Raw genomic sequence first — 25,724 nt, 5'->3', positions numbered from 1 at the left:
TGCAATAGAGGAGATTCTAGACTTACAAACCAGGTAACAGAACTTTTGCGTTCTCCTCCAGCAGCAGGCGCTCCGACACAGCTGGACTGGGTACAACACCTGCAAATAACCCAGTTAGTTAATGCAAGCATAAAGAGAGGCAGCCTGGCCAGATGCAACCATTCATTAACTTCCAGGCCAGAGAGGGCCATTGTGATCTTCAGTCTAGTCTGGCATCCTATGAAGTGCACACAGGCCCTTCTCTTCCACTTGTTTAAACAGAGGCACCCTGGGGCACCTTAAAGACTAACACGTGTATTTGGGCATCCGCTTCCAGGGGTAAAAAACACTTGGACCTGCTTTTCCTCCGCAACAGCTGATGCCCAAATAAATCTTCAAGGTGCCACAGGACTCCTTGTTAGTACTGACTATTGGGGTTGCCCCTCTAAGGCTATGTCTACACTGCAGGCTTTTTGCACAAGAACAGCTGTTCTTGCGCAAAAACTTGCAGAGTGTCTACACTGCGTGCGTGTTTTTGCACAAGTATTACAGTACAGCATCAGAAAACAGGGCTTCTTCCGGAAGAGTTATTCCTCTCCCCACGAGGAATAAGCCCTCTTGCACAAGAGCTCTTCCAGAAGGTGGCAGTGTAGACAGGCAACATGAATTTCTTGCGCAAAAAACCCCTACGGCTAAAATGGCCATCAGAGCTTTCTTGTGCAAGAGAGCATCCGCACTGCCATGGATGCTCTTGTGCAAAAGCACATCTCTTCCGCAAAAGCACATGGCAGTGTGGACGCGCTCTTCTGGAAGACCTTTTGCATAAGAACTCTTCTGCAAAACAGTTCTTGTGCAAGAAGCCTGCAGTGTAGACAGAGCCCACGAGTTTCAGGGGGGTAGCCGAGTTAGTCTGTAACAGGAAAAACTTAAAACACAACATATAGTCACCTTAAAGATTAACAAACCGTGTCAATGGGATCATGAGCTTTCCTGGGCATAGCCCACTTTTTCAGACGACTGGAGTGTTGTATGTCCAGAACCAAAATGAATAGGGGAGGAAAAAATGGGAGGGGGGGGGGAAAGGAGGCAGTGGGTATGTAAATATCAAAGGGAAAACCCAGCTGGTATGTAACGGGCACCACTGATAAGAGTTGTTGGGAATTTCCCAGGAACCGATCGGGGTTTCTTAGGAACAAGTTTAAAAAGGGGTGAGAATCGGGGTGAACTGGGTGGATGCCTGGGTGAGGGTTGGGTCGAACAACGCAGGGAGGGAAAAGCAGGAGCGTGGGGCGTGAGGGCAGGTGAGCGCTGCGGTGAAAGCCACGTGCGCAGGCCGGGCCGGGCCCCTCTCTCCTCCAGCTGACTAGCAACTTGCAACTTCCACTGCCGGCCCACGTGGCCCTCGAAGGGCGGAGCTTCCCCTTCCCTGCGCCCGCCCCTGGGGCCCTCCAGCCAATGGGAAGCGAGGGCTAAGGTTGCTGGTGTTTCAACATTCGGAGCCGGCTGGAACAGCTGCTGCCGCGGACCCGGGAGCTGCGAGCAGGCAGGAGGCGGAGGTGAGGGGCGGGGGGCGGTGACTCCTGGCCCCCCAGCGCAGGGGGGTCCGGGTCCGTCCGGGGTTACCAGGCCGCGCGCTCCCCTCGCTCTTGGAGGCGACGCTGGTGCCAGTGTCTGCTTCAATGCGACCCTACAATAACAAGCCCCAATCGGCCGAGTCGCTGCTTGTTTCACCTCGTGTCCCCCTGCGCTGCAGAAATCCTGCCTCTGCTGGGCCAGCCCCGAGACACGGGGTTCCCCCTGCATTGTAAGCAAGCTGCCCCCTTCTCCCCCATGCTCCCCATTCCCTGAATATCAGTCCTGCCCCCGCAGCCTGCACAAATCTTCATCCTTTAGGACCAAATAGGAAGGGGAGGGGGCGAGGGATTATTTTCTTTATTCCCACCCCCCCTAACGGAAGGAGCTGTTCTCTGTGTCTGTGTTTACAAACCAAGGAACGTGTTTCTCCCTGGTTTGGGTTGGGGGTTCTTTTTGCCTGTTTCTTGACAAGATTGATTGAAATGTTGGTCTGACTAGAGTAGTCCCCAAGTTTAGCGCCCTGCCCTGAAGCAGGACGAAGTCAACCAAGACCTACGGGTTTGTCTAACCCTGTCTAATTCTTTCTTCCCACCCATGCTTCCCCAGAAGGGATCAGACAGGCTGTACACAGCGGGTGTTTAAGTCTCAGCTTGACAAAGCCCTGGCCGGGTTGATTTAGTTGGGATTGGTCCTGCCTAGAGCAGGGGGCTGGATTTGATGACCTTCTGAGGTCTCTTCCAGCTCTATGATTCTATGATTCCCTCCCCTTTCCTTCGCCATCATTAATATCCTTTTGCAGTGAGTTCCAGAGGTTGATTATACACTTCAAAATACGTCCGTTTTAACTAGAGCTGGAAGGAAGTTTTCAGAGGGGGTGTTTTTCCATTGGAAAACACTGATTTTAGTGACCTTTTGTTTGGAAGGGGAAAACTCCACCATTTCAGAACATTAAAATGTAGTTTTCCATTCCTGAAATGACTCTTTGTTTGTTCTCTTTAAAGTTTATCTTCCGTAATCCACCGTAATACATTTAAAAATAGTTAAAATCTAAACAAAATGTGAATTTATTTGCAGAACTGTGTGAGATCAGAAAAAAAAGTCAAAATCCTGGAATTTCTAGTCCCAGTTCAACCCTACTTTTAGCCACCTTGGTGCCAGGGAGGTAAAATCTCATTTAATTAGCTAACCAGTTAAACAATATGTTGAACCAGTTAACCGATTAAACGGGACACGTAGAACGTGTTAAAGATGGACTTGGAGCAGCCCCAACACCTACCCCCGTGGCACACTGCTGTGACTGCTGAGCAACCCTACCCGTGGTGTGCCAGAGTGCCCTCTGCCTATGGCTGGTGGAGGGCTGCTCCAGCCCCCACTGGTTAACCATAACCGGCTTACTGGTTAACCATTCACTTCCGAACTTGGTGTCCCCACTGCTAACATTAGGACAGTGGTCCCCAACACGGTGCCCGCATTTGTATGCGCCCGCCAATTGCTCAGGGCTGGCCTGGCCCCAGGCACGTGGCGCATGTGCGGTGCCGGAGCTGGCCCCGGGCGCATGGTGCACAGTGAGCGCCGGCCCCGGGGGCGCCGCAGATTGGCTGCCGCGCTTTGGCCACGTAGTGCATGGGGGGAGCGCAGGCCCCGGGCGCGCGGCACTTGCAGGGTGCGCCAGCCCTCGGTGCGCAGCACTTGGAGAGCGCCAGCCCCGGGCGCGTGGTGCTTGGGGGGGGAGAGTGCCAGCGCCAGCGCAGGCCTCGGGCGCGTGGCGCTTGCAGGGTGCGCCGGCCCCGGGCACGCGGTGCTTGGGGGGAGAGCGCCGGTCCCGGGCGCGCGGCGCTTGGTGGGAGGCCCGGCCCTGGGCATGCGGTACTTGTGGGGGGGGCCGGCCCTGGGAATGTGTCTATGGGGGGTCCCCGCCCCCAGGTGCACAATGGGGGGCCCCGTGCCAGGGCGCCCTGCGGGCAAACGGCCATGCCCCTTGGCGCCCGGCAACCTCAAATGGTTGGGGACCACTGCATTAGGAGAAGCCATTGGCTGCCTCCCCTGCCCCGCCCTGCCCCATTCCTTCTTTGACATTCCCCTGATCCCATGCCCCCCTTTGAGAGCTGATGCTGAAAAGTGCTGGGAAAGCTCGGGGCGATTATCTGCCTGACCCCGGTGAATAGGAGCTGGCAAAGGCCCTGAAGTGTGACAGACCCTGGAGCTGTGACCGGCCCTTTCACCCAGCAGGATGTGCCGAATGCCCCAGAGGACCAAGGGATGGTGGGCGTGGCACTTCAAGCACACCTTGATTTTCTTCTGTCAGGGCTGGGGCATCGGACCGTCCAGGCTGGGTTCCTGTGATTTCCCGCGCGTGCTGGGTGGATGGTTTCCTGTCCAGTGCAGACTGCCGCTGGTGCGGGACCTCTGCATATAAACGCTGGGTAAGTCCTGGTGGGTTTTTAATGGGCACTGCCATGTGGGTTGGTAACTCAGGGTGCCCCTGTATAAAACTATGGGACACCCACATCTGGAATACTGTGTACAGATGTGGTCTCCTCACCTCAAAAAAGATATTTTGGCCTTGGAAAGGGTTCAGAAAAGGGCAACTAACATGATTAGGGGTTTGAAACGGGTCCCATATGAAGAGAGGTTAAAGCGATGGGACTTTTCAGTTTAGAAAAGAGGAGATTGAGGGGGGATATGATAGAGGTCTATAAAAACATGAGTGGTATGGAGAGGGTGAATAAAGAAAAGTGATTTATTAGTTCCCATAATAGAAGAACTAGAGGACACCAAATGAAGTTAATGGGTAGCAGGTTTAAAACTAATAAAAGAAAGTTCTTCTTCACACAGGGTGTAGCCAACCTGTGGAACTCCTTGCCAGAGGAGACTGTGAAGGCTAGAACTATAACAGGATTTAAAGAGAAGCTAGATAATTTCACGGAGGTTAGGTCCATAAAAGGCCATTAGCCAAGAGATAGAAATAGTGTCCCTGGCCTCTGTTTGTGGAAGGCTGGAGAAGGATGGCAGGAGACAAATCGCTTGATCATTGTCTTTGGTCAACCCACTTTGGGGCACCTGGTGCTGGCCACTGTCAGCAGACAGGCTACCCAGTACTGCCGTTCTTATGTTAGGGTTCTTGGTTGGGGCACAGGGCAGAGCCCATCGGTTCAGAGCTGCTAAGAGCAGAGTTATTTGCACTTATGTCCCAGCCAGACTCCCTCGTATCCCCTAACACAGGGCTGGGGGGATCCTTTTTTGGGTCGGGGGCCACAGAGAAATCCGTCGGGCCTTGTAGGAGTTGGGCGGCAGGAGTGGAGCTTAGTGCCTACGGGGCCAAGGGAAACAGAGAGGGCACCATGTCCACAGGGCCGGGGTGCCATTTTCCCTAGGGCCTCCGGGGGGGTGGGGGGGGGGAGTGTGTCTATGGTCTAGGAGCCAGGGCCCACCAAAGATGAATCCGACCCAGGCTCTGGTACATCTCTGCAGCGCTGCCGGCCGGTTCCCCCACCTCTTGGTCCTCAACCCAACTAGACCCGCTTCCCGACGGCTGGTTGCCCCCCGGCCAGCCCCGCTCCCTCCAGCCCCCTCCCAGCCAGCCCTGCTTCCCGGCGGCCGGTTCCCCCCCACCCCCTCTCTTCCAGCCAGTCCCGCCCCCCCCCCCCCCCCCCGGCCCCTGCTGTTCGGTATTTTTTTTAAACCATCTGGTAACCCAAGCAGGTGGGGGTGAAAAGTGCACAGAACTGCCCGCACAGGCGCGTCTGGGAATGAGATGCTGCTCTAACATCTCCGCCTCTGTTCACTTCCAGCCCCTGCCTCGTGGCGCTGGCCCCCCCGTGGCCTGGGAGGGCTCCCCAGGCGCACCATGGCCCGGCATAGCAAGCTGCAGAAGCACGTCCTGAGCCTATACAGGCAGTTCCTGCGCGCCGGCCGGGAGAAGCCGGGATTCCTGCCTCGCATCCAGGCTGAGTTCCGGAAGAACGCCAGCATCCCCCGGGCCGACGTGATGCACATCGAGTATCTGCTCCGCCGTGGCCAGAGGCAGCTGGCGCAGCTCCGAGACGCGAACACCAAACAGATGGGCACCTTTGTCCAAGCCAAACCGGAGGAGCAGTGACCCCTGCTGGTTGGCGCAAGCGTCTGTCTTGTACTGGGACGGTTGGGGGTGAATTCACAGATCAGCCTTCCTGGTTCTCACATCCCTGTGCACCCCTCGTGTCCAAACACAGGTGCCTGGCTTGGCATTTGCTGAGCTAAGGTGTCTTTATTGGCAGCCAAGCTTTTAAACAGTTCAGGTGTGGATGGGTGATCTGGAGGAGATGCTTTTGTTTCCAGGACCTGGTACACAATTCATTCTACCCCTGCTGGCTCCTCTCTTCGGGTATGTCTACACTACAGCGCTAGTTCGAACTAAGCTAATTCGAACTAACGCGTCTAGAACTAAAAACTAGTTTTGCTAATTCGAACTAGCAAGTCCACATTGAGTGGACTCTGAACAGGGCTTAAGGATGGCCGGAAGCAGTGCCAGCAGGGCATCAGAGGAGGACTTAGAGCGTGGAGATGCAGTCTCAGGCTAGCCGAGGGCTGCGCTTAAAGGGTCCCGACCCCCACCCCGGACAGACAGTTCTAAGGGGTGCCCCGCTTGAAAACCAGTCCTGGCTTGGAGTGCCCGGAGTACCCACACTGGGCACAACACACCACTCAGCCATCAGCCCGGCTGCACTTGCCGCAGGCTGCCATCTGGGGAGAGGGGGTAATCGGGGGGCTGCAGGAGAGCTTCCACCCCCAGAAGCCTGCAGAGCCAGCCCAGTCCTCCCCATCGGGGGCTCGTACCCCATTCCTCCCTCACCTCCTTCCACTTACCCTTCCCTAGCTCCCCTTCTTATTGATGTACAAAATAAAGATAACGTTTCTTCCAACATTGACTCTGTCTTTATTGAACAAAACTGGGGGAGACTGGGAAAAGGAGGTGGGAGAGGGGAAGATTAAGGCTGGGAGAGGGGAGGGCAACTAACATGATAAGGGGTTGGGAACAGGTCCCAGATGAAGAGAGGCTACAGAGACTGGGACTGTTCAGCTTAGAAAAGAGGAGACAGAGGGGGGACAGGCTAGAGGTCTCTAAAAGCAGGGGTTGGGTGGAGAGGGTGCATTCAGAAAAGTTCTTCATGAGTTCCCATCAAGAAGGACTAGAGGACACCAAAGGAAAGGACTGGGTAGCAGGCTTGAAACTAGTAAGAGAAAGTTGTTCTTCTTGACAAAGCAAATAGTTAACCGGTGGAACTCCTTGCTGCAGGAGGCTGTGAAGGCTACAACTAGAACAGAGTTTAAAGGGAAGTGAGATCAAGTCATGGAGGTTGGGTCCATGGAGTAGTCTTAGCCAGGGGGTAGGAGTGGTGTCCCTGCCCAAAGTTTGTGCAAGGCTGGAGAGGGATGACACGAGACAAATGGCTTGGTCACTGTCTTTGGTCCATCCCCTCCACGGTCCCTAGGGTTGGCCGCTGTCGGCAGACAGGCTACTGGGCTAGATGGACCTTTGGTCTGACCCAGGACGGCCATTGTAAGCTCAGGGCTCAGGGTCGGGGGTCTCAGTGGACCCCCTTGATTTTCATGCAAACCTGCTCCTGGGTGGCCAGGCTGGCAGCTCTCCTGCCCTAGATGGCCACTTTCCTGTGCCTAGTGCGGAGATCGTGGACGAGGTCCACGATGTCCGCACTAGCCCAGGAATGTACCCGCCTCTTGCGGTCCCGGGCAAGCTTCCGGGAGCCACCAGCCTGGTCCCGGGAAGAGGGGGTGGGCTGGGGGACATCGGGTGGGTGGCTCTGTGCCGTGCCAGGTGCAGGGTCTGCTGGCTGGGTGCTAGCAGGCTTGCACCTGGCACGGGCACCGTAGCCAGCCCGTGCCCCTTTAAGGGGTCCGGGGCCGGGAGGGGGGCATAGAGTTTCCCTGGTGTTGGCCAGAGTGGCCACCAGGGAAACTTGGGGAGGGCTAGCCTCCCACTCGTTCGAATTAAGGGGCTACACAGCCCTTAATTCGAACTAGTAAGTTCGAACTAGGCTTAAGCCTCGTAAAATGAGGTTTTCCTAGTTCGAACTAAGCGCTCCGCTAGTTCGATTCAAATTCGAACTAGCGGAGCGCTAGTGTAGCGGCTATGAATGTTAGTTCGAACTAACGTCCGTTAGTTCGAACTAACATTGTAGTGTAGACATACCCTTCCATCCTTAGCCAAAGAGGAACAAGCCAGTTAGCCCAGGGAAATAAAAGAAAGGGAGAGCGGTGACGGAAAACCCTGTGTCTGTCATTTTTTCAAATGATCTATCTTGCCTAAAAGCCTGTCAGGGATTGGGCTCTGTTGCAGGAGGTGCTGGCGAAACACTCCGTGGATTTGGGTGCTACAATTCCTGAGTGTCGTCCGCCTTCCTGCCCCCTCCCCCCACCGAAGCGCTTTGGAAGGCTCACAAAGGACAGAGACCTGCCTTTTGAAAATCCGACTCCCCACCGGTGTCTCAAGACAGGCGGCTCTCTCTCGCCAAAAACGGAGGCAGCAGCGTGGGGTGACAGGCAGCCAGGTCGCAAGGGGAGGTGCTTTTTAGACCAGTTCCCTCCTGGCACTCCGTACTGCTGCCTCTGTATCAGAGGCAGCAGCACAAGCTGGCAGCAGCCCTTGCCTGGGGGCTGGGTCTGAGCTTCTGGACCTGGTGCAAACTGGAACTGAGCGAGGCTGCCTGCCCGCCTGGCTCCTAACACACTGTAAATGCAGAGCCGCAGAGGGGGTAGGTCCCGCACCCAGCGCGAGCCAGGACTGAGACAGCTGGCCCCTGGGGACTATCGAAAAGTCAAGTAACCGATAAGAAATCATGAGGTTAATTGACTACTCAGTGAATATCTAACGTCCCTAATCCCTTTTCATAGTTCCCCTCTGGACTCTCTCTCCTAAAGCATGGCCCTGAGATCTGGACACAGTGCTCCAGCTGAGGCCTCCTCCGTGCCAAATAGCTAGGAGAGTGACCTCCCATGTCTGCCGTACGTCTCCTACCACGCCCCAGGGCTATGCCCTCTTACTGAAGGGCTTTGTGTCTGAGATCGCTTCTCTCCTAGGCTACGTCTACACAACGAGTTTTTTTGGCAACAAATATGCTAACGAGGGACTCTATGACACGCAATGTCATTTGCATATTTTCTGCCGATCCGTTTTTGTGCTCGGGGTTTGTGCGCAAAACCAAGCCGTGTGGATGTTTACTTTTTGTGCAAAAAACCCCCTTTTCCCACAAGATCCCTATGCCTGCAAAAAGGCCGACCGATCTTGTGCAAAAAGGGGCTTTTGCCTAAAAAGAAAACATCCACATGGCTTGTTTTTGCGTGTTCTTGCGAAAAAACTTGTGGCGCGTCTACACTCTACGTGTGTTCTTGCAGAAGTAAATTTGCAGTAAAGCATCAGAGAACAGGGCTCCTTGCACAGGAGTTATTCCTCTCCCGACGATGACTAAGCCCCCTTTGTGCAAGAGCTGTTGTGCAAGAAGGCAGCGTGGACGGGCACCAGGGCCTTCTTGAGCAAGACACTTTTATGGCTAAAATGACCATCAGAGCTTTCTTGCACAAGAGAGCGTTCACACTGCCATGGACGCTCTTGTGCAAAAGCCCATGGCAGGGTGGAGGCACTCTTGCACGAGACCTTTTGCGCAAGAACTCCGGCGTGAAACAGCTCTCGTGCAAGAAGCCTGCAGTGTAGGGCAGGGAGCAGCCTATGAGGGAGGGGGAGGGACCCCTAGTAATGGCTCAAACTTCCCAGGGGGGTGGCCAGAGGCAGGACATTTGCCTGGCAGGGTGAGGGGGGGGGGCAGTGACCTCACAGGGGCTTTGGGCAGCCCTCAGCATATAAGGCAAAGGGCAGGTGGGGAGGTGGTGACCTCACAGAGGGACCCACATCTCAGGCTGATAAAAGCGGGGGGCGGGCCCAGGGGACTTTGGAGACCCCCGGTTGCTTTAGCTCCGGTGCGTCTCCTCCTCACGGTTCCTTCGCGTTCTGTGAGTTCCACATCCCGACACCTTTGTGACGAAGGTAAGAGCCCCCAGGGGTTGGATCCCGCCCGGGGCCGGCTGGGTTCCAGGCAGGCCCAGCCCTCGGTCAAGGGCCAGAAGGTGATTCCTCACCTGGGCTGCGTCCTTAGCGCCACTGGGGCTTTCTCCTGGTTGGTTTCCCTTTTCCTCCATCCCCCCACATTTCTGCTCTGTTCTTGCCTCCTCTGTGACCTTCCCTTGCTGCCTCCCCCAGCTTGGGACCCAACAGACTAGCTGAAGGACGGGGGGTGGTTTGCAGGAGCCGTGGGGTGGGGGATGCAGCCCCCATTGTGGGGACTGGGGAGGTGGGGCTGGAACAAGTCTATGCCGGTGTCTTTGGGGAGAACGCTCCACCCCCCACACCTTAGATTCTCCCCTGATTGGCCAAGAAGGGGCTGTTGATGGGCAGGAGACTCGTGGAATGAGGAGTAACGGTAGTTTGAACTAGGAAGCCTAGTTCGAACTACCTAGTTCGTGCCCCGTGTAGCCGCGCTGCACGGGGTTCGAACGAGCGGGGTTTTAAAAATGGCGGCTCCCCGCTTATGCAAATGAAGCCCGGGAAATTCAAATCCCGGGCTTCATTTGCAAGTGCGGTATGCCTACATTACCCTCCTAGTTCGAACTAGCGGGGTAGTGTAGACATACCCTCAGGTCCTTGCAGTGCCTGTGCAAGACCGAACCGATAAGCAAGGGGCCATTTGGGGGCTGGGGGCAGTCGCTCTGGGGAGCTGGAACCCCTGGATTTCGTTCATCAGGCTGTGCCCCAAGCTCCCCTTTGCTCCCCTCATTTCCAGCATGGCCAAACGTTTTCGGCTGTGGTTCAAGAAAGCCCTGAAGATGGCCCCAGGGCCGGTGGGGAGCAGTTTCTCCGTCCCCGCGGGCGGGGAAGCTGGATCCCACCAGCTCGGGGCGACTCGCCCACCAGCCAGGCCCCCCCGGACCTGGCTCCAGAGGCGGCTGGGCAGGCGGGACCCAGCCCAGCGGGGGAGCCGGGTAGGGTGGCTCCGGGGCCTCCTCTGTGGAGAGAAACACCTGCCCCGGGAGCCCAGCCCCCATTACCACCAGGGGGCATCGCCCTGCCCGGCCCCCGGGGACCTGCCAGTCTCCGGGAGCCCCCAGCCCGTCGCTCCCCGCACCAGCCCCTGCAGCTGTGGGTCCAGGTCCGTCAGCAGCAGCGCCTGGGCCTCCAGCTGCAGCCGGGCCACCTCCCGCAGCCGCTCAGTCCCAGGTGAGGGGCCGTGAACACGCTGGGCCCAGGGGCTCACCCAGTACCCGGGGGGAGGGGCAGCCCCAGTGTCTGCCCCACACCCTGGGCAATGGATGGGGGGGGGGGGCTGCTTGGCTCTCTTGTTCCTGGTGGGGGCTCTGCTGAGGGCGTTGGCAGATGTGAGGGTGGCAGGGGGATGGGTCCCTGCGAGGGGCGTGTGGGGCCCAACCTGCCCTGGGTCCCTGACATGGGGGCGCGTGACCCCTGCTGGCCGCTGGAGTCACCGTGGTCCCTTCCCTCCCGCACAGAGCCCCCCTGCGCCTCGGCGGAGCTCTGCCAGGAGCGGGTGGACTCCCGGGTGGAGGAAGGGGCCTTCTACGACATCGAAGAGCAGCTCCACACCCGGGACACGGTAGGAACCTTCTCCACACGGGGGGGACCCGAGATTGTCCGGCCCCTTCCCAGCACGTCCCCCCCCCCTCCGGGAGGGGCTTGTCCCTGGGGATCCCCCTGGGGCCCCTTGTCCTGCATGACCTGGGCCCCCCAAGCTGGGGGCTCTTGTCATGCACCAGCTGGGCCCCCACAAGCCTGAGGCAGCAGTTGGGGGGGGAGTGTGGGTGCTTGGACAACCAGCAGCTCCCACCTCCACTCCTGGGAGACCTGAGCCCTGCAGCTGTCCGTGGGGGGCAGGCAGGCCCCAGGCTCACAGACTCTCTCTGGGGTGCAGAGCCCAGCCGCCCTGCAGCGGTTCCTCTTGGCCATCCCCCTCGCCTGCCTCGCCGCCCTCCAAAGGGGCGAGGACACCCTGGCGCCGCGCTGCTGCAAGGACACCATGATGGCCAGGATCGTTGTAAGCGAGTCGCGGCAGCCGGGAGGAGGGGAGGGGATACGTGGGGTGGACAGGGGTCTGCCTGGGCCATGGCGGCGGGTGGGGGTGCTGGAAACGGGATGGGTGGAGCCAGGAGGGCTGGAGGTGGACATGGGGAGGGTGGGTGGGGATGCTGGAGGAGGGAGGGACACAGAAATGGGGCAGGTGTGGGGTGCCGGACAGGAAGGGGGATTCGGGACAGGGAGGGGTCTCCCCGGGCCATGGGGGGCTGGAAGGGAGCCGTGCGGGCTGCTGGGGATGCGCCTGGGGAGCAGGGATGAGGAGGTTCAGAGGCTGGTCACCAGGGCAGTGAGGGGCAGGAGACGGCCTGGGGACAAGGATTGAGCTGGTCCCGGTTTGGGAGGGGGGTGCTGGGAGGGGCCCTGTGTCGGGCAGGGGGGCTACAGGGCAGCGGGAGGCAGTGGGGTTGGATCCTGCTGGGTGGGGGCGCTGGCCGTGTGAGCGTCTCTTGGGGGCCCCAGCCTCACACGCCCCTTTGTCCCCTTGGGTCTCACAGGAGATCATGGAGGACTCGCCCCCCCGCTGGTCTTGGCCGACTGCCTCAACGCCGCCTGCAGCCTCAGGTACCGACCCCCCCCCCCCCCCGCCGACTCCCCCCAGAGCAGATCCCCTGGCCAGGGAGTGGGAAAGTCTCTGTCTCCTGCTGCTGAATTAACAGCCTCTGCCCCTCTCTCCTGCCAGCACCTTGCAGCCTCCCCTGCGGGCCCAGCTCCTGAGCCCCTGCTGACGGCGGCCGTGGGACAGACAGTGTCTGGGGACTGGCAGCAGGAGCCCATCCACACTCAGGTACGTCCCTCTGGGCCCTGCTCCCGGGCTGGGCTGGAGCTCCAGAGAGGGGGGGGGGGGCAGAGGGAGGGAAGAAGCTGCAGGTTTGGATCCTTCCCTCCAGGGTTCCCGTTGCTCTTCCGGGGGGCCCGTCCCTTCCACGCCCAGCCTGGGCTCCTCCCTGCTCTGCGAGGCGGCTCAGACCCTGCTCTAGGCTGCACCCCGGAGCCAGCGGGTGGCCTGGATTCCCCAACCCCCCTCTGACCCAGGGCTCCCCCTTGTCTTGCAGCAGTTCATCCGGGCCCTTCCCTACGACCTCCAGGCCCTACTGGCGAGCCTCCTCGCCGAGTCCCCAGACACCGCCAGGCTGCAGCTCATAATGGAGGTGAGCCCCGTGGGGGGGACGGGGCCATTGTCCCTGCTTCCTCGGGGGGCCGAGAGAGGAGCAGTGTCAGTGGCTGGGGGGGGCACAGTCCGAGAGGAGCCCCAGGCTCTGCCCAGAACCGGCCCCTCCCTACGGGTCCTGACCTGTCTCTTTCCCCCCCAGCACCTGAGCCCGTGGCTGGAGTCCCGCCTGCCCCAGGAGCGAGCCAGGGCCCTTGGCAGCACCACGGCCCTGCTGGGAGTCGCCACCACCCTCCCGGGGTTTGACGTAAGTGACCTCGGAGCCGGGGGGTCTGGGGCTGCAGGGCGCGGGGCTGGGAGCGTCCCCGGGAGGCAGAGGCAGGGCCGGGAATGGGCCGGGAATGGGCCGCGTTCTCCTTTCCCCGGGGAGGGGCGACCCTGGGCCCTTCAGGGGGGCTCTTGAGGGACTGGGCCTGGGGACTGGGGAGTGGCCGTCAGTGGATCCCCTTGTTCCACCCCCGGAGTGACCCTTCAGTCGGGGCCATTGCTCAGGGTTGTCTCCTCGCAAGGCCGGCCCCGCCCCGCCCCGGGAGGTGTCTCTGTCCGTCCCCCGAGCTCAGACCCGCCTCGGCGGCCGTTTGCATGGGACGTGCAGCCCCAGGATGCTGAGGGACCCCCCCTCTTCTCTCCCCTCAGAACTCCGCCGACTGGCCGAGGATGGGTCACCACGTGGCCCAGCTGGGCCTTTTTATTTCGGACCCATCCGAAGACGTCAGCCGGCTGGCCCGGGAGGGGGTGCACAGCCTGTATCAACTCCTCCTGCACCACAGGGGTAAGGAACCCAGCCGGGACCTGGGCCCCAGGGACACCCTGAGGGTGCCGGCGGCGGGGGGAGGGGACCCAGCCCTTTTCCCCCAGGCTGGCCCAAGGGGGGATGCGTCCCTCTGTGTTCCCCTTCTGCCCCCTGTGCCCCTCCATTTGCCCAGGGATGCCTGCAGGGACCCGTGGGAGGGGAAGGGCTCAGACCTGCCAGCAGAATGACCCTGTTGTGTCTCTTGCAGGCCTCAACATCCACCAGGCAGAGGACCTGTGGTGCAGACACTACTACAAAGAAAGATGGGTCCTGGCTCACAGCAACAGCGTGCGGGTGGGAGAGGTAAGGACGCGCTGCCAGGGCAGGGCAGGGCTCGGGGGTGGGGCTGGCTGGGGCCCTCGTGGGGGTAGGAGGGTCTTGGGGGCAGGAGGAAGCTGTGACCTGGGGCAGGGGTTGGGGTGCCGGGTGAGGAGAGCGTCTGGGTGCAGGGTCTGGAAGGGAGTTTGGGGGAGGAGGAAGCTGTTTTAGCCCCAGGAGTTGGGGCCGGGCTCTGGGCCGTCAGCTGAAACCTCCTGTGCTCTTGATTCCAGGTCTTTGGGCAGCTCTTTACACCAGAGCAGGAGAACTCCTTTTTAGACAAGGCTCTGCTCGCTGCCCGCTCCCCCCTGCGGCGCCCCAGCCAGGCCGGGCTGGTCCTGGCCCACGCCCTGCATGGGCAGGCCCATCAGCTCCTGGAATACATGGTGAGCAGCCGGAGCAGATCAGGAGAGTGGGGCAGGGCCAGGGTCTCCTTCCCATCCCCTCAGGGAGTCCCCCGCCCCTTTCCTCAGGCTGCCCCCACCCCACGTCCCTGCTGGCAGAATCCCTCCTGCCCCTGCGAGCGTCCCTGGGGGTGGGGGAGGCTCTGAACACAGAAACTGTCCTAGGAGGCGGGAGGGGGCCGAGGTGTCAGGAGCTCTGGGGGGGGGGGGGGTCAGGAGCTCACCCTGCGGGCCTGACGGGGGGTGACCAGAGAGCAGGGGGAGGAGGGTGGAAATGCTGGGGGGGCCAGTTCCCCTGAGTCCCCAGGGATGAATGTGACGGATTCTGCTTCCCTTGCAGCAGGAAGACACCCAGTGAGAGCAGCAAGAGCTGAGGAGCCAGCAGCTGCGTCCCCCTCCCCCCAACCCTCCCAATTGTATTGAATTGTATTTACATTCTCATTAAACAATGTTTCAAAAAACATTTGGATCAGGCTTGGTCAATAATTTGTAATGGGGGGGCCATTTTGGCAACTGATCAAGGGCCACATTTCTACCGAGGGGTTTGGGGTCTGGGACGGGGCGGTTGGGTGCAGAAGGGAGCTTAGGGGTGGAGCCTGGGTGCAGGGGGGGGGTATGATCTGGGGCGGTGGATAGGGGTGCAGGGTCCAGGAGGGGGTATGGGCGCAGGAGAGGACTCTGGCCTGGGGGAGGGGCTCTAGAGGGGTGCAGGGTCAGGGAGGGAGCTGTGACCTGGGTGAAGGGGGAGCAGAAGGTTTGGGGGAGGGGGTGTGGGTGCCAGAGAGGAGTCTGGCCTGGGGGAGGGGTGTCGGGGGGGGTGCAGGGTCAGGGAGGGAGCTGTGACCTGGGTGAAGGGGGAGCAGAAGGTTTGGGGGAGGGGGTGTGGGTGCCAGAGAGGAGTCTGGCCTGGGGGAGGGGTGTCGGGGGGGTGCGGGTCAGGGAGGGAGCTGTGACCTGGGTGAAGGGGGAGCAGAGGGTTTGGGGGAGGGGGTGCGGGTGCCAGAGAGGAGTCTGGCCTGGGGGAGGGTTGTCGGGGGGTGCAGGGTCAGGGAGGGAGCTGTGATCTGAGGGAATGGGGGACGCAGGTTCAGGTGGTCGCCTGGGACAGGCAGTCGGGGAGGGGACGTGGGCGCCAGGGGCAGGCTCTGGCTGCGGAGGTGCCTACCTAGGCAGCTGCGTATGGGGGAGCCCGACTGTCACCTGAGGGGATGGGGGAGCTCAATTTTCAACTGCGGGGAATGGAGGAAATACTGTGGAGTGGAGGGAGCGAGATGGGGGGGCTGAATTGTTCCCTGAGGGGAGATCTCCCTGGCTTGGGGGGGGGGGGCGTTTCCAGCAAAGCCCTCACATAAGAGGGGGACAGACGGGGGGAGGGAGAGGACGGGGATGGGCAGGGCAGGGCAGGTGGAAATGGGGAGGGGCAGGAGAAGGGAAGGGGGAGGAGATGGAGGAGAGCAGGGGATAGGAGTGGGGGCGGGGATGAGGAGCAGGACAGAGGCAGGGCAGTGGTGGTGATGGCTGGCGGCTTTGCCAGAATAGCTGTGCCGGGGGGGGGGGGGGGCGGCTTTTGCCACACACCCAAGCCAAGCCAGCTGTGGCGGCAAAGCCTTGTGATGTAACCTAAGCCCTTGGCAAGGTCGGGATCAACCTGCTCTGACAATTTCTCGGACCGGCGGGTTGAGAAACAAGGATCGTGCAGGGAGATGGGGATGACTAGGAAGCGAATCCAGGTGTGGGGGGAATATCCTGGGTTGGAGGGTCAGTCGATACCCCCGCCTGCCACTGTCTGCCGGGGCTCTGCCCGCAAGATGGAACCAACAGCTGAGTTTGCTTTTCTGCCCCGTCGTGGGCACAAAAGGCCCAGAGCAGCCTCCTGCTATCTTGGAGGAAAGGGGCCAAAGTTCAGGAAGCAGGTGCCAGGCTGGGCTGGAATCCGCGAGCTCCGCTTTTGCTTTGCCCTTCCTGGAAGCTGGGCTGCAGGTGAGTGGCGGTTTCATCTCCGCTCTTGGGGTGTTTCTTGTGGGTTCCGAGTGTGGATCTGAGAGGGGCTGCGCAGGGGCAGTGTCATGAACGTGCTGTAAGCGTTACAGCCCCTTCTGCGCAGGCTGGCTCCAGCCTCCCATCTGTCTCCAAGCCCTGGGGGAGAGGCGGGAGGCCAGCAGCATGGCCTAGTGGAGGGGGCAGGGGGTTGGGTGTAAGAACTCCCGGGTTCTAATCTAATGCCACCTAGTGACTAAGGCACAGAGTTGTGTGCTAGACCCTTGCTCCGCAATTCTGCGCTCACTCTCGTGCTGGTGACCTTGGAGAGGCCTTTCAGGTCTCCCTTTCCCTGTCCATCAAAGGCAGGCAAGTGCGATGTAATGCCCTGGAGCAAGTGCTTTGGGACGTGTCGCACAAGTGTGCCTGGCTCACAAGCGTGTCAGCACAGCTGTGTAAAAGCGTGACGAAGGCTTTGAGATCGATGCCGAAGGCTTGTGAGGCTGTGGCTGGCCAAGTGACAGGGAAATGAAAGGTCAGAGTTTGGTCGGTTAGATTTTATTGTAATACACTGAGACGAAGCACTTTGGGCGTATATACGATAATGTCTTTCCAAGTGCGTTAGTTCAAGCCGTGTCCTAGGAGCCAAGAGGTGAGACAAACATGCTTGGTCCTGTCTCGGTGCAGGGGTGGACTAGATCAGTGCTTCTCGACCAGTGGTACGAGTCCCCTTAAAGGTACTCAAGAGATGTCTGGGGGACACGTCAATACAACTGAAATTTGGCGAAAACTGAATTTTTGTTTTCAGTTTGACAGCGCTTTATTCTTTTTGTACCTTTTACACCCAAAAATGCCATCGCCCGCCCGGCTACGATGCAGTTGTTTAAACAAATGTGTTGCAACGGTTCAAAAAAATTGTGTGTGTCTGAAAACTGTAGGTACTGGGGGGTACTTACAAATTTTTTTTAAAGGGGGTACATTATAAAAAAAGTTTGCGAAACACTGGACCTATCATGGTCCCTTCCACTCGGACTTTTCTATGATTCTGTGACAGGGGTGGGTGATAATTTTCAGAAGGGGGCCACTTAATGGATTTTGGTATGGGGTCATAGGCCGGCTCCACCCACAGAAGGGGCGGAGCCTGAGGCAGAAGGGGCAGTGTTGTGGACTAGCCCACCCTCAGAGTTCTCCGCGGCTGAGGCTTTCAATTAAAAGCACAGAAAAGAGCTCACAGATTTGCCACTACTGGCAACTGTCCAGCGTGGCTGCAGCTTTTTAAAGGGCTCGTGGCTCCCGCCCCTGCCGTAACCATGAGCCGTGAATCATTTAAAATCGGATCCTGCTGCCTGAGTCCCCACTTAGAATTCGGCGGCATGGGCAGCAGGATCTAACAGAAAGCGGCCAGATCACAGTGTTTGGTAGGTTGCATCTTACCCAGCCCTGTTCTCTGAGCTGGTTTCGAAACCTCCGTGTCCTCCTTCTGGTCTGACAGCTGCAGATTTACTGCCTGTCTCTCCTCTCATGGCCCAGCCTAGCCACAGCTAATGGACTAACTCAGGTTAGCATCACCTGCCCTGTCTTGGTGACTCTTCACAGCTGAACAGCCTATAAGGCATCGTGCTGGTCTTCTGATCTCTTGGTGACTCCTCTGCGTTCTGTTTATTTCTTTCTCCCTAGCTGGCCGATCAAGTCAAGCCCTGTCAGTGCATGAAGGCCCCAGGAATTACGAGTGCGATGGTCTCCCATGCCCAAGGTAATCGGCTGGCTAGTAATGGATGGACTGCTTGGTTATCAGGTTAGGCTGCACAAGCCAGGTCTATGGGACCCAATGGCCAGCTGGCACCTGGTTCACAGCTGTACTAATCTGAAAATGGCTGGAAGACACCACCATCATTAGGCTCCAGAGTCAACAGCACTTGCTCCTCTTGGAGCTACTTGTCCGTGGCAGGCAGCACAGCTTAGCAGCTCATTGGGACGTCTCCTTTCTGTTGTGAGATCTGGGCACTTTAGAATGGCTGTAGCTATTTAGCAAAGGTGCACAGCTATAGGCATGGGGGTTTCCAGCTTTATTCACCTAGGTGGCTGATTACAGGAAGCAAGGGTGTGTGTGGGGGGGGGGGGGGGGGGGAGGGGGGAATCCTGTACAGAGGGTTCCCTGGCCCCTCTGCTTCCATGGCTGTGCAACTGCCACCAGGTGGATTAGAACCTGGGACTTTTGGAGCTTAGGGCAGGAGCTGCTACAGCTTGAGTTATAAGTCAGTTGCCTCTCAGCATAGGCTGAAGAGCTCCCTTGTAATAATTGCTTGCTGGACGTGGTCTCAGTGCCACTCCATAGGATAGTGACCCACATCAGGTGTGTGGGTTACAGCTGCAGGCCTGCTCCCAGCATGCGGATCTGCTCTCTGGGCGGCGTCTATAACTCTGTGGCTGCAGCCCTGCTCCCAGGACTGGATCTGCTCTCTGCCCATAGGCGTGCGCAGCACATTTCATTAGGGTGTGCAGCCAAAGAATGTTTTTAAATGTACTCTTTGACCCCCATTAGCCACACCCCCTGACTCCCATTAGCCACGCCCCTGACCCCCATTAGCCACGCCCCCTGACCCCCATTAGCCACGCCCCCTGACTCCCATTAGCCACGCCTCTGGAGGTAACACTTTCAGGGCAATATGGACACATGACCAGAAATAAAAGGTGTCATGTGACCTCCCCCCCCCCCCCAAGGACTTTTCCCACCATCCACTTACCAATAGGGATTAGTTTGGCCCTCACCAAACCCCCCCCTCGTGCAACGATCCTGCAATTGCATTAACCCAACGTGTGAGACATTAACTCGGGGGGTGGGGAGGCTGGGGGAAGTGTTCCCTCTAAGAGTTTCCTCCCATGAGCACAATACATTTTGTGTTGTGCACTAGTACTGAGTTTGTGGCTTGTTTGGATGTGCCATGGTGGCACCCAAGTTATTCATAAATATCTTATGAACCACTTACCTGTCCCCTCTGCTGCCCTGTCTCCTTCCCTTCCTCCATCAGCTCCCCTGGTGCCTGCTGCCCCCCCAACCCCTCACCCACCTCTGCTGTCCTGACTCCTGCCCTTCTCACTGCCCTCGGCCTTCCCGAGACCTGCCCCCTCCAGCAGCCTTTCTCTCCCCCCCTGTGCCCACTCCTCCAGTAGCCCCACTCTGACCATGTGAGCTACCCCTCCTCATCCCCTTTCCTAACACCCCCCTCTACACACCTGTCCTGCCTCTCTCCTCTGCTGCTGGTCCCTCCCCTGCAGGTGTCTGCCCTTCTGCTTCACCCCCCCGAACTCCCCTGGCACCTGCACCTTCCCTTACCCTTGCACCCTCTTGGTGCCTCCCCCTTCCCTCACTGCCCCTGCCCCCTTTGCCTTCTTTTTCCCTGATGCCCACCCCCTCACCACCCTCTGCCCCCATTCCCCTCATGTCCCTGTGCCCTCACACGTGCCTTGCTCCATCCCCGCCTTCCTCATGCCCACCCCTTCTTTCAAGCCTTTTCCCAGCACCTCCCCTTCTCCCCTCTAGCCCCCAAAGCCCTTCCCCTCTCCTCTCCTAGCATCATCCTGTCCCCCCCCCTCACTGACACCTCCCCTCCTGCCCTTTTCCTCATTGTCTCCACTTGGCCCCCTGGCATTTGTCTCTCTCCTACACCCTGTCCCTTAGTGCCCTTTCATCTCCTGACCTGCCACAAACCCCCACCCCGCAGACTCAGGTTCCCAAAGTTCTGGCAGTCCCCATCACTTGGTGCCTGCGCCGGGTCTGACTCGTAGGGTTGCCAGGTAGACTCTCCCCCAAAAAAACGGACACACTTGATCCTGGGCAGGGGGGAGGGAGGAAGAGGGACTGGCTGGGGGGGGGGGGGCAGGAACTGGCTGGAAGGAAGAGGGGATGGGAAGCAGCTCTGGGGGGGAGGGGCCAGATCCTGACCCTGGCCCCCCCTTCTCCCTCCCCGAGGCCAGTCATGCTGCCCCTGACCCCCCCTTCCTCCCTGAGGCCAGTCGCACTGCCCCCGATCCTGACCCCGGCCTCCCCTTCTCCCTCCCCGAGGCCAGTCATGCTGCCTCTGACCCCCTTCCTCCCTGAGGCCAGTCGCACTGCCCCCAATCCTGACCCCGGCCTCCCCTTCTCCCTCCCCGAGGCCAGTCATGCTGCCTCTGACCCCCTTCCTCCCTGAGGCCAGTCGCACTGCCCCCGATCCTGACCCCGGCCTCCCCTTCTCCCTCCCCGAGGCCAGCCCTGCTCCCCAGCTCAGTGCGGGCCCCTGCTCTCTCCTTAGCTCAGTCCCACTCTGCCGACCCTGGCTCCCTCCTGGCTCCCTGCTCTGCCAGTCAGGCTGAACTGGGACTTTAGCCTCTCCCCGTTGTTCCTGGGGACTGTCAGTCTCAGGATTTTGATCTCTCATTGCCCCTGCCTTTCACTGAGTTTCAGTAAGGAGCTAGCAGCAATAATGCCTCTACTTTTTCCCCCACTCCTGTGCGGAATACATTTTGTTATGTGCACCAAGGCATGCACGGATGTGCACTGTTACGTCACGTGGAGTTTCACAGCATGGGAAGAAATCAGTGGAAATACAGAGAGCTTGAGTAGTTGCAAGTGTCCATTTTATTGCATAGCACGGAGCTAGCTAGAAAAAACCCAAACCAGCTGGGCTGACCCCCAGTGACCTAACGCAGTTACTATAACAACAAGATCTATGTCTACACCCAGTACACCACATGCACCACCACTAGAAACACATGCTACCGGCTAGCAAACTGGGCAGCATTTGAATGTCTCCTGGCTGGCCGCCCAAGAGCTCAGCTTGCAGGGAACACTGGCTAACCGTCCCCTTCCACCTGGAGAAGGGAGAGACAGGAAAGCAGCAACAGAGCATCTGCCTGGGGGAAGCCCGAATCCCATGCAGGAGTGGAGCCCTGTTCCTTGTTCCAGGCCCTTGCTAGAGTCCCCTCCCGTAGCTGCAGCTATGGCCGGCAGTTTTAAAAGCGGACTTACGCTGGCCCTGCAACCCGAGCGACTCTGTCAGTGGGTGCTTATCACTCCATCACCTCGAGCTGTTTAACCAGCTTGTTTAACCAAGGAGGGAGGGAAAGGGAAACCTTTGGCCATTTGAGGGTTGCGTGCCAATGGAGGGAAAGGGGATGGATAAAAAGGGGCTGAGCACACGGTGCTGCCTCTTTTTAAACCCAGGCCCAAAGATGTCCTGGAATTCTGGGCCACTGGCCTGAAGGAGATGGTCAAACTGCCTGGCAGCTGGACTTTTGGAGTCTTGTTATTCCTGGGCTCCTGGTAGCGATGGCTCCCATTCCAGGGGATTCCTGCCAGGTAGTTTACCTCAGACAGCAGCTTTTATTCCCCCGTGTCACTTCTCCCGGTATCTGAGACTTTGGTCATGGGGATCAAGCATTTAACATGATTCCAAGAGGAACCGGATGGTTCATCTAGCGAGCCAGGCTCACCGATATTTGAGTTGTTAATAAAAATCCCTAGTTGCTGTGTGTAGGTCTAAAAAGTGAAGGTTAGTATCATTAGTCTTATTTTACAGACAGGGAATAACCTCTCCAACCTGTGGGAGAGGCAGGAATAGAACCCAGGTTTCCTGATACCACATTCAGGGCTTTGTTACCAGGCTACATCCTGTACTAGAAAGAATGGGCCTGAAGCATGGGCCTGGTGTAAGGTCTGAGGCCTGAACCAAAGTAAGCAAGAGTTAGCTGAAGAGAAACAGGCAGGTCGTGTCAAAAGCAGACAGTTGCCTGAAAGTCTTGGGACTTAACCCTAACTGTCTTGCCTGGAAAGGTTGAAACCATAGACAAAAGGTCCTAGAAAGTCTCCAGGAATGCTAGAGAAGCAGGAAGCGAGTTGACAGGAGGCCAGGAAAGAAAATGGAAACAGAATTTGGGGTTTTGAATTGGAAGCAGTGATGTGCCTGTTGTGTGATCATGCCTGGAAGATGTGAATTAAGCCAGGAACCTGGGCAAGCAGAATCCAGCGACTTTCTTGGCTAGGGAAAGACTAAATCTTGGAACAAGAGAGATGTGAGTAGAACAGGGAATTTTTAGTCAGATGCTACTAGGTTATTTTCTTTATTTTTTTAGTTTGTTGGACTTCTTTTTGCTAAGCACATGTAACTATCCCCCTTTACCCTGGAACTCTTCAAACTGAATCCCAGGGAAGCGATTTTCTGTGTTTTAATCTTTCTTTTTTCAGTTTCTTTGTAACACCTAGCAACCAAGTAGATACGCTGGAGGGCAGTAGATATGCTGGAGGGCAGGGATAGGGTCCAGAGTGACCTAGACAGATTAGAGGATTGGGCCAAAAGAAATCTGATGAGGTTCAACAAGGACAAGTGCAGAGTCCTGCACTTGGGATGGAAGAATCCCGAGCATAGTTACAGGCTGGGGACCGACTGGCTAAGTAGCAGTTCAGCAGAAAGGGACCTGGGGGTTACAGTGGATGAGAAGCTGGATATGAGTCAACAGTGTGCCCTTGTAGCCAAGAAACCTAATGGCATATTAGGGTGCATTAGGAGGAGCATTGCCAGCAGATCTAGAGAAGTGATTATTCCCCTTCATTCGGCTCTGGTGAGGCCACATCTGGCGTATTGTGTCCAGTTCTGGGGCCCCCACTATAGAAAGGATGTGGACGCATTGGAGAGGGTCCAGCGGAGGGCGACCAAAATGATTAGGGGGCTGGAGCGCATGACCTATGAGGAGAGACTGAGGGATTTGGGTTTGTTTAGTCTTCAGAAGAGAAGAGCGAGGGGGGATTTGAGAGCAGCCTTCAACTTCCTGAAGGGAGGTTCCAAAGAGGATGGAGAGAGGCTGTTCACAGTAGTGACAGATGGCAGAACAAGGAGAAATGGTCTCAAGTTACAATGGGGAAGGTCTAGGTTGGATATTAGGAAAAACTATTTCACTAGGAGGGTAGGGAAACACTGAGATGGGTTCCCTAGGGAGGTGGTGGAATCTGCATCCCTAGAGGTTTTTAAGTCTTGGCTTGACAAAGCCCTGGATGGATTGATTTAGTTGGGATAGGTCCTGCCTTGGGCAGGGGCTGGACTTGATGACTCCTGAGGTCTCTTCCAGCTCTATGGTTCTATGATTCTAAGTAATGTTTCACCAAGTGTATTTGTTTTGTTAATAGACGTCACATTTTTAAAACCATGATCTGATTCCTGCATCCTAGAGGGCGGAAGGTTCTGTATGCACGTGCCTAAGACAGCAAGCCATACTTCTAGGAGAAATTACAGGTTTTCAAGCTCTCTCTGGAGGGAGTGTCAAGGACAAGGAAGGTACCCCACAGGAGGGAATTCTGAAATGCGCCTGTCTGGTTCTCAAAGGGGTTTGTGCATTTGGATGGTGGCAGCAACACCAACACAAGCCTCCAGTGGCAGGGTATTTTAAAGTCTCTTGTGGGCCCCCACCTTCTGCACTTGGAGTGCCAGAGTGGGAAACAGCCTTGACATGACCCCTCTCCAATTTATCAACATCCATCTGGAATTCTGGTCACCAGAGCTGGGCACAGAACTCCAGCAGCAGAAGTTCAAGTGCCGAATAAAGAGGCTAAGTCGGTTCCCCACTCTGGCACTTGGAGTGCAGAAGGTGTGGGCCCAAAAGAGACCTTAAAATACCGTGTCTCTATGGGCTTCTGCTTCAAAACTCCCCGAAGTCACAGATTCCCTGAGCTTAGGAGGGTTGCTGCCTCTACCCAAGTGGAAAAAAACTTTTTCTTCTTGAATGCAGGAAGAAGTCACTTGGGAACGTATTCCAGAAGGGTACCCCAAACTCTTTTACACAAGAGCCAAAAGAAATCTGATGTGGTTCAACAAGAAGTGCAGAGTCCTGCACTTGGGACAGAAGCATCCCAAGCCCTATTACAGGCTGGGATCAACTGGTTAAGCAGCAGTTCTGCAGAAAAGGCCCTGGGGTTTACAGTGGATGAGAAGCTGGATATGAGTCAACAGGGCGCCCTTGTAGCCAAGAAGGCTAATGGCATACAAGATGGGAAGCGACTGTCTAGGAAGGAGCATGGCAGAAAGGGATCTAGGGGTCATAGTGGACCACAAGTTGAATATGAGTCAACAGTATGACGCTGTTGCAAAAAAAGCAAATATGATTCTAGGTTGTATCAACAGGTGTGTTGTAAGCAAAACTCGTGAAGTCATTCGGCCGCTCTACTCTGCACTAGTTAGGCCTCAGCTGGAGTACTGTGTCCAGTTCTGGGCGCCACATTTCAAGAAAGATGTGGAGAAATTGGAAAGGGTACAGAGAAGAGCGACAAGAATAATTAAAGGTCTAGAGAACATGACCTATGAAGCCAGGCTTCATGAACTGGGCTTGTTTAGTTTGGAAAAAAGAAGATTAAGGGGGGACATGATAGCGGTTTTCAAATATCTAAAAGGGTGTCACAAGGAGGAAGGAGAAAATTTGTTCCTCTTGGTTACTGAGGACAGGACAAGGAGTAATGGGCTTAAAGTGCAGCAAGGGAGGTTTAGATTGGACATTAGGAAAAAATTCCTAACTGTCAGGGTGGTCAAATATTGGAATAAATTGCCAAGGGAGGTGGTGGAATCTCCCTCTCTGGAGATATTTAAGAACAGGTTAGATAGACATCTGTCAGGGATGGTGTAGGTGGAGCTTGGTCCTGCCTTGAGGGCGGGGGGCTGGACTCGATGACCTCTTGAGGTCCCTTCCAGTCCTATTATTCTATGATTCTATGATTCTATATTAGGTTGCATTAGGAGGAGCACTGTCAGCAGATCTAGGGATGTGATTATTCCCCTTTATTTAGCACTTGGAAAGAAAAAAAGAAAAATGAAAACAAACTGTAATTTCTGATAGCTGTCCTCTTAGTCTTAGGCAGGTATACACAGACCTCCTATTACTTTCCAGGATACAAAATCAGATCATAGCCTTAAAATAGGTGATTATGTTAAGAAAACAAAAAGATATTCATTTGTAAAGCTGACTTGGCTGCTAGGAGTTATAGCGCAACTGAGAAAAGAACAGATTAAAACACAGACAATTGCATCCCTGGGATTCAGTTTAAAGTTATAGTGGGGAGAGGAGGGGATATGGATTTAGCACAGAGGAGTTTAACCAAACAACAAAACAAAAAAATAACCTGATCGCATCTAAATAAACATTCTCTATCTACTCAAGTATCCACACTTCCAAGGTCCAGTCCAATTCTAGGCCCAGGTATTCTTTTTTGAGGCATGATGTCCCTGCCCAGTTCAATTCATCCCCCCCTCATCCCCTTCCGCAGCTCCAGGATTAAACTCACAAAGAAAAACAGCAGACAGATTCCCTTTTAATGCAGATCTTAACTCCCTGCCAACACTTTCTAGCTAGCTAGGT

General features: G+C 56.9%; 1 protein-coding gene across 2 annotated transcripts; it reads left to right on the top strand.

Annotated features, from left to right (window-relative positions):
• Window positions 1–1,204: 1,204 nt before the first annotated feature.
• Window positions 1,205–14,831, top strand: LOC142823844 (maestro heat-like repeat-containing protein family member 7). 2 transcript variants are annotated; one of them, XM_089769936.1, is made up of 12 exons: window positions 1,205–1,535; window positions 3,860–3,977; window positions 11,107–11,210; window positions 11,526–11,648; window positions 12,184–12,250; window positions 12,369–12,473; window positions 12,742–12,837; window positions 13,000–13,104; window positions 13,494–13,629; window positions 13,859–13,953; window positions 14,202–14,354; window positions 14,713–14,831. In XM_089769936.1, the coding sequence occupies exons 7-12, from the start codon at window positions 12,832–12,834 to the stop codon at window positions 14,728–14,730; spliced, it is 513 nt and encodes a 170-aa protein (XP_089626062.1). In that variant the 5' UTR covers window positions 1,205–1,535; window positions 3,860–3,977; window positions 11,107–11,210; window positions 11,526–11,648; window positions 12,184–12,250; window positions 12,369–12,473; window positions 12,742–12,831; the 3' UTR covers window positions 14,731–14,831. The 2 variants fall into 2 exon arrangements, 1 of the variants encoding a protein (XP_089626062.1); XR_016347103.1 differs by lacking the exons at window positions 1,205–1,535; window positions 3,860–3,977; window positions 13,000–13,104; ... (2 more) ...; window positions 14,202–14,354; window positions 14,713–14,831 and adding an exon at window positions 10,399–10,819.
• Window positions 14,832–25,724: the final 10,893 nt, after the last annotated feature.

This window comes from Pelodiscus sinensis, chromosome 18 (assembly GCF_052426305.1).
Source record: "Pelodiscus sinensis isolate ZL-2025 chromosome 18, ASM5242630v1, whole genome shotgun sequence".
Taxonomy (NCBI): Eukaryota; Metazoa; Chordata; order Testudines; family Trionychidae; genus Pelodiscus; species Pelodiscus sinensis.
Note: the sequence above shows the minus strand (reverse complement) of the source record. Positions and strands in the feature narration are given on the sequence as shown.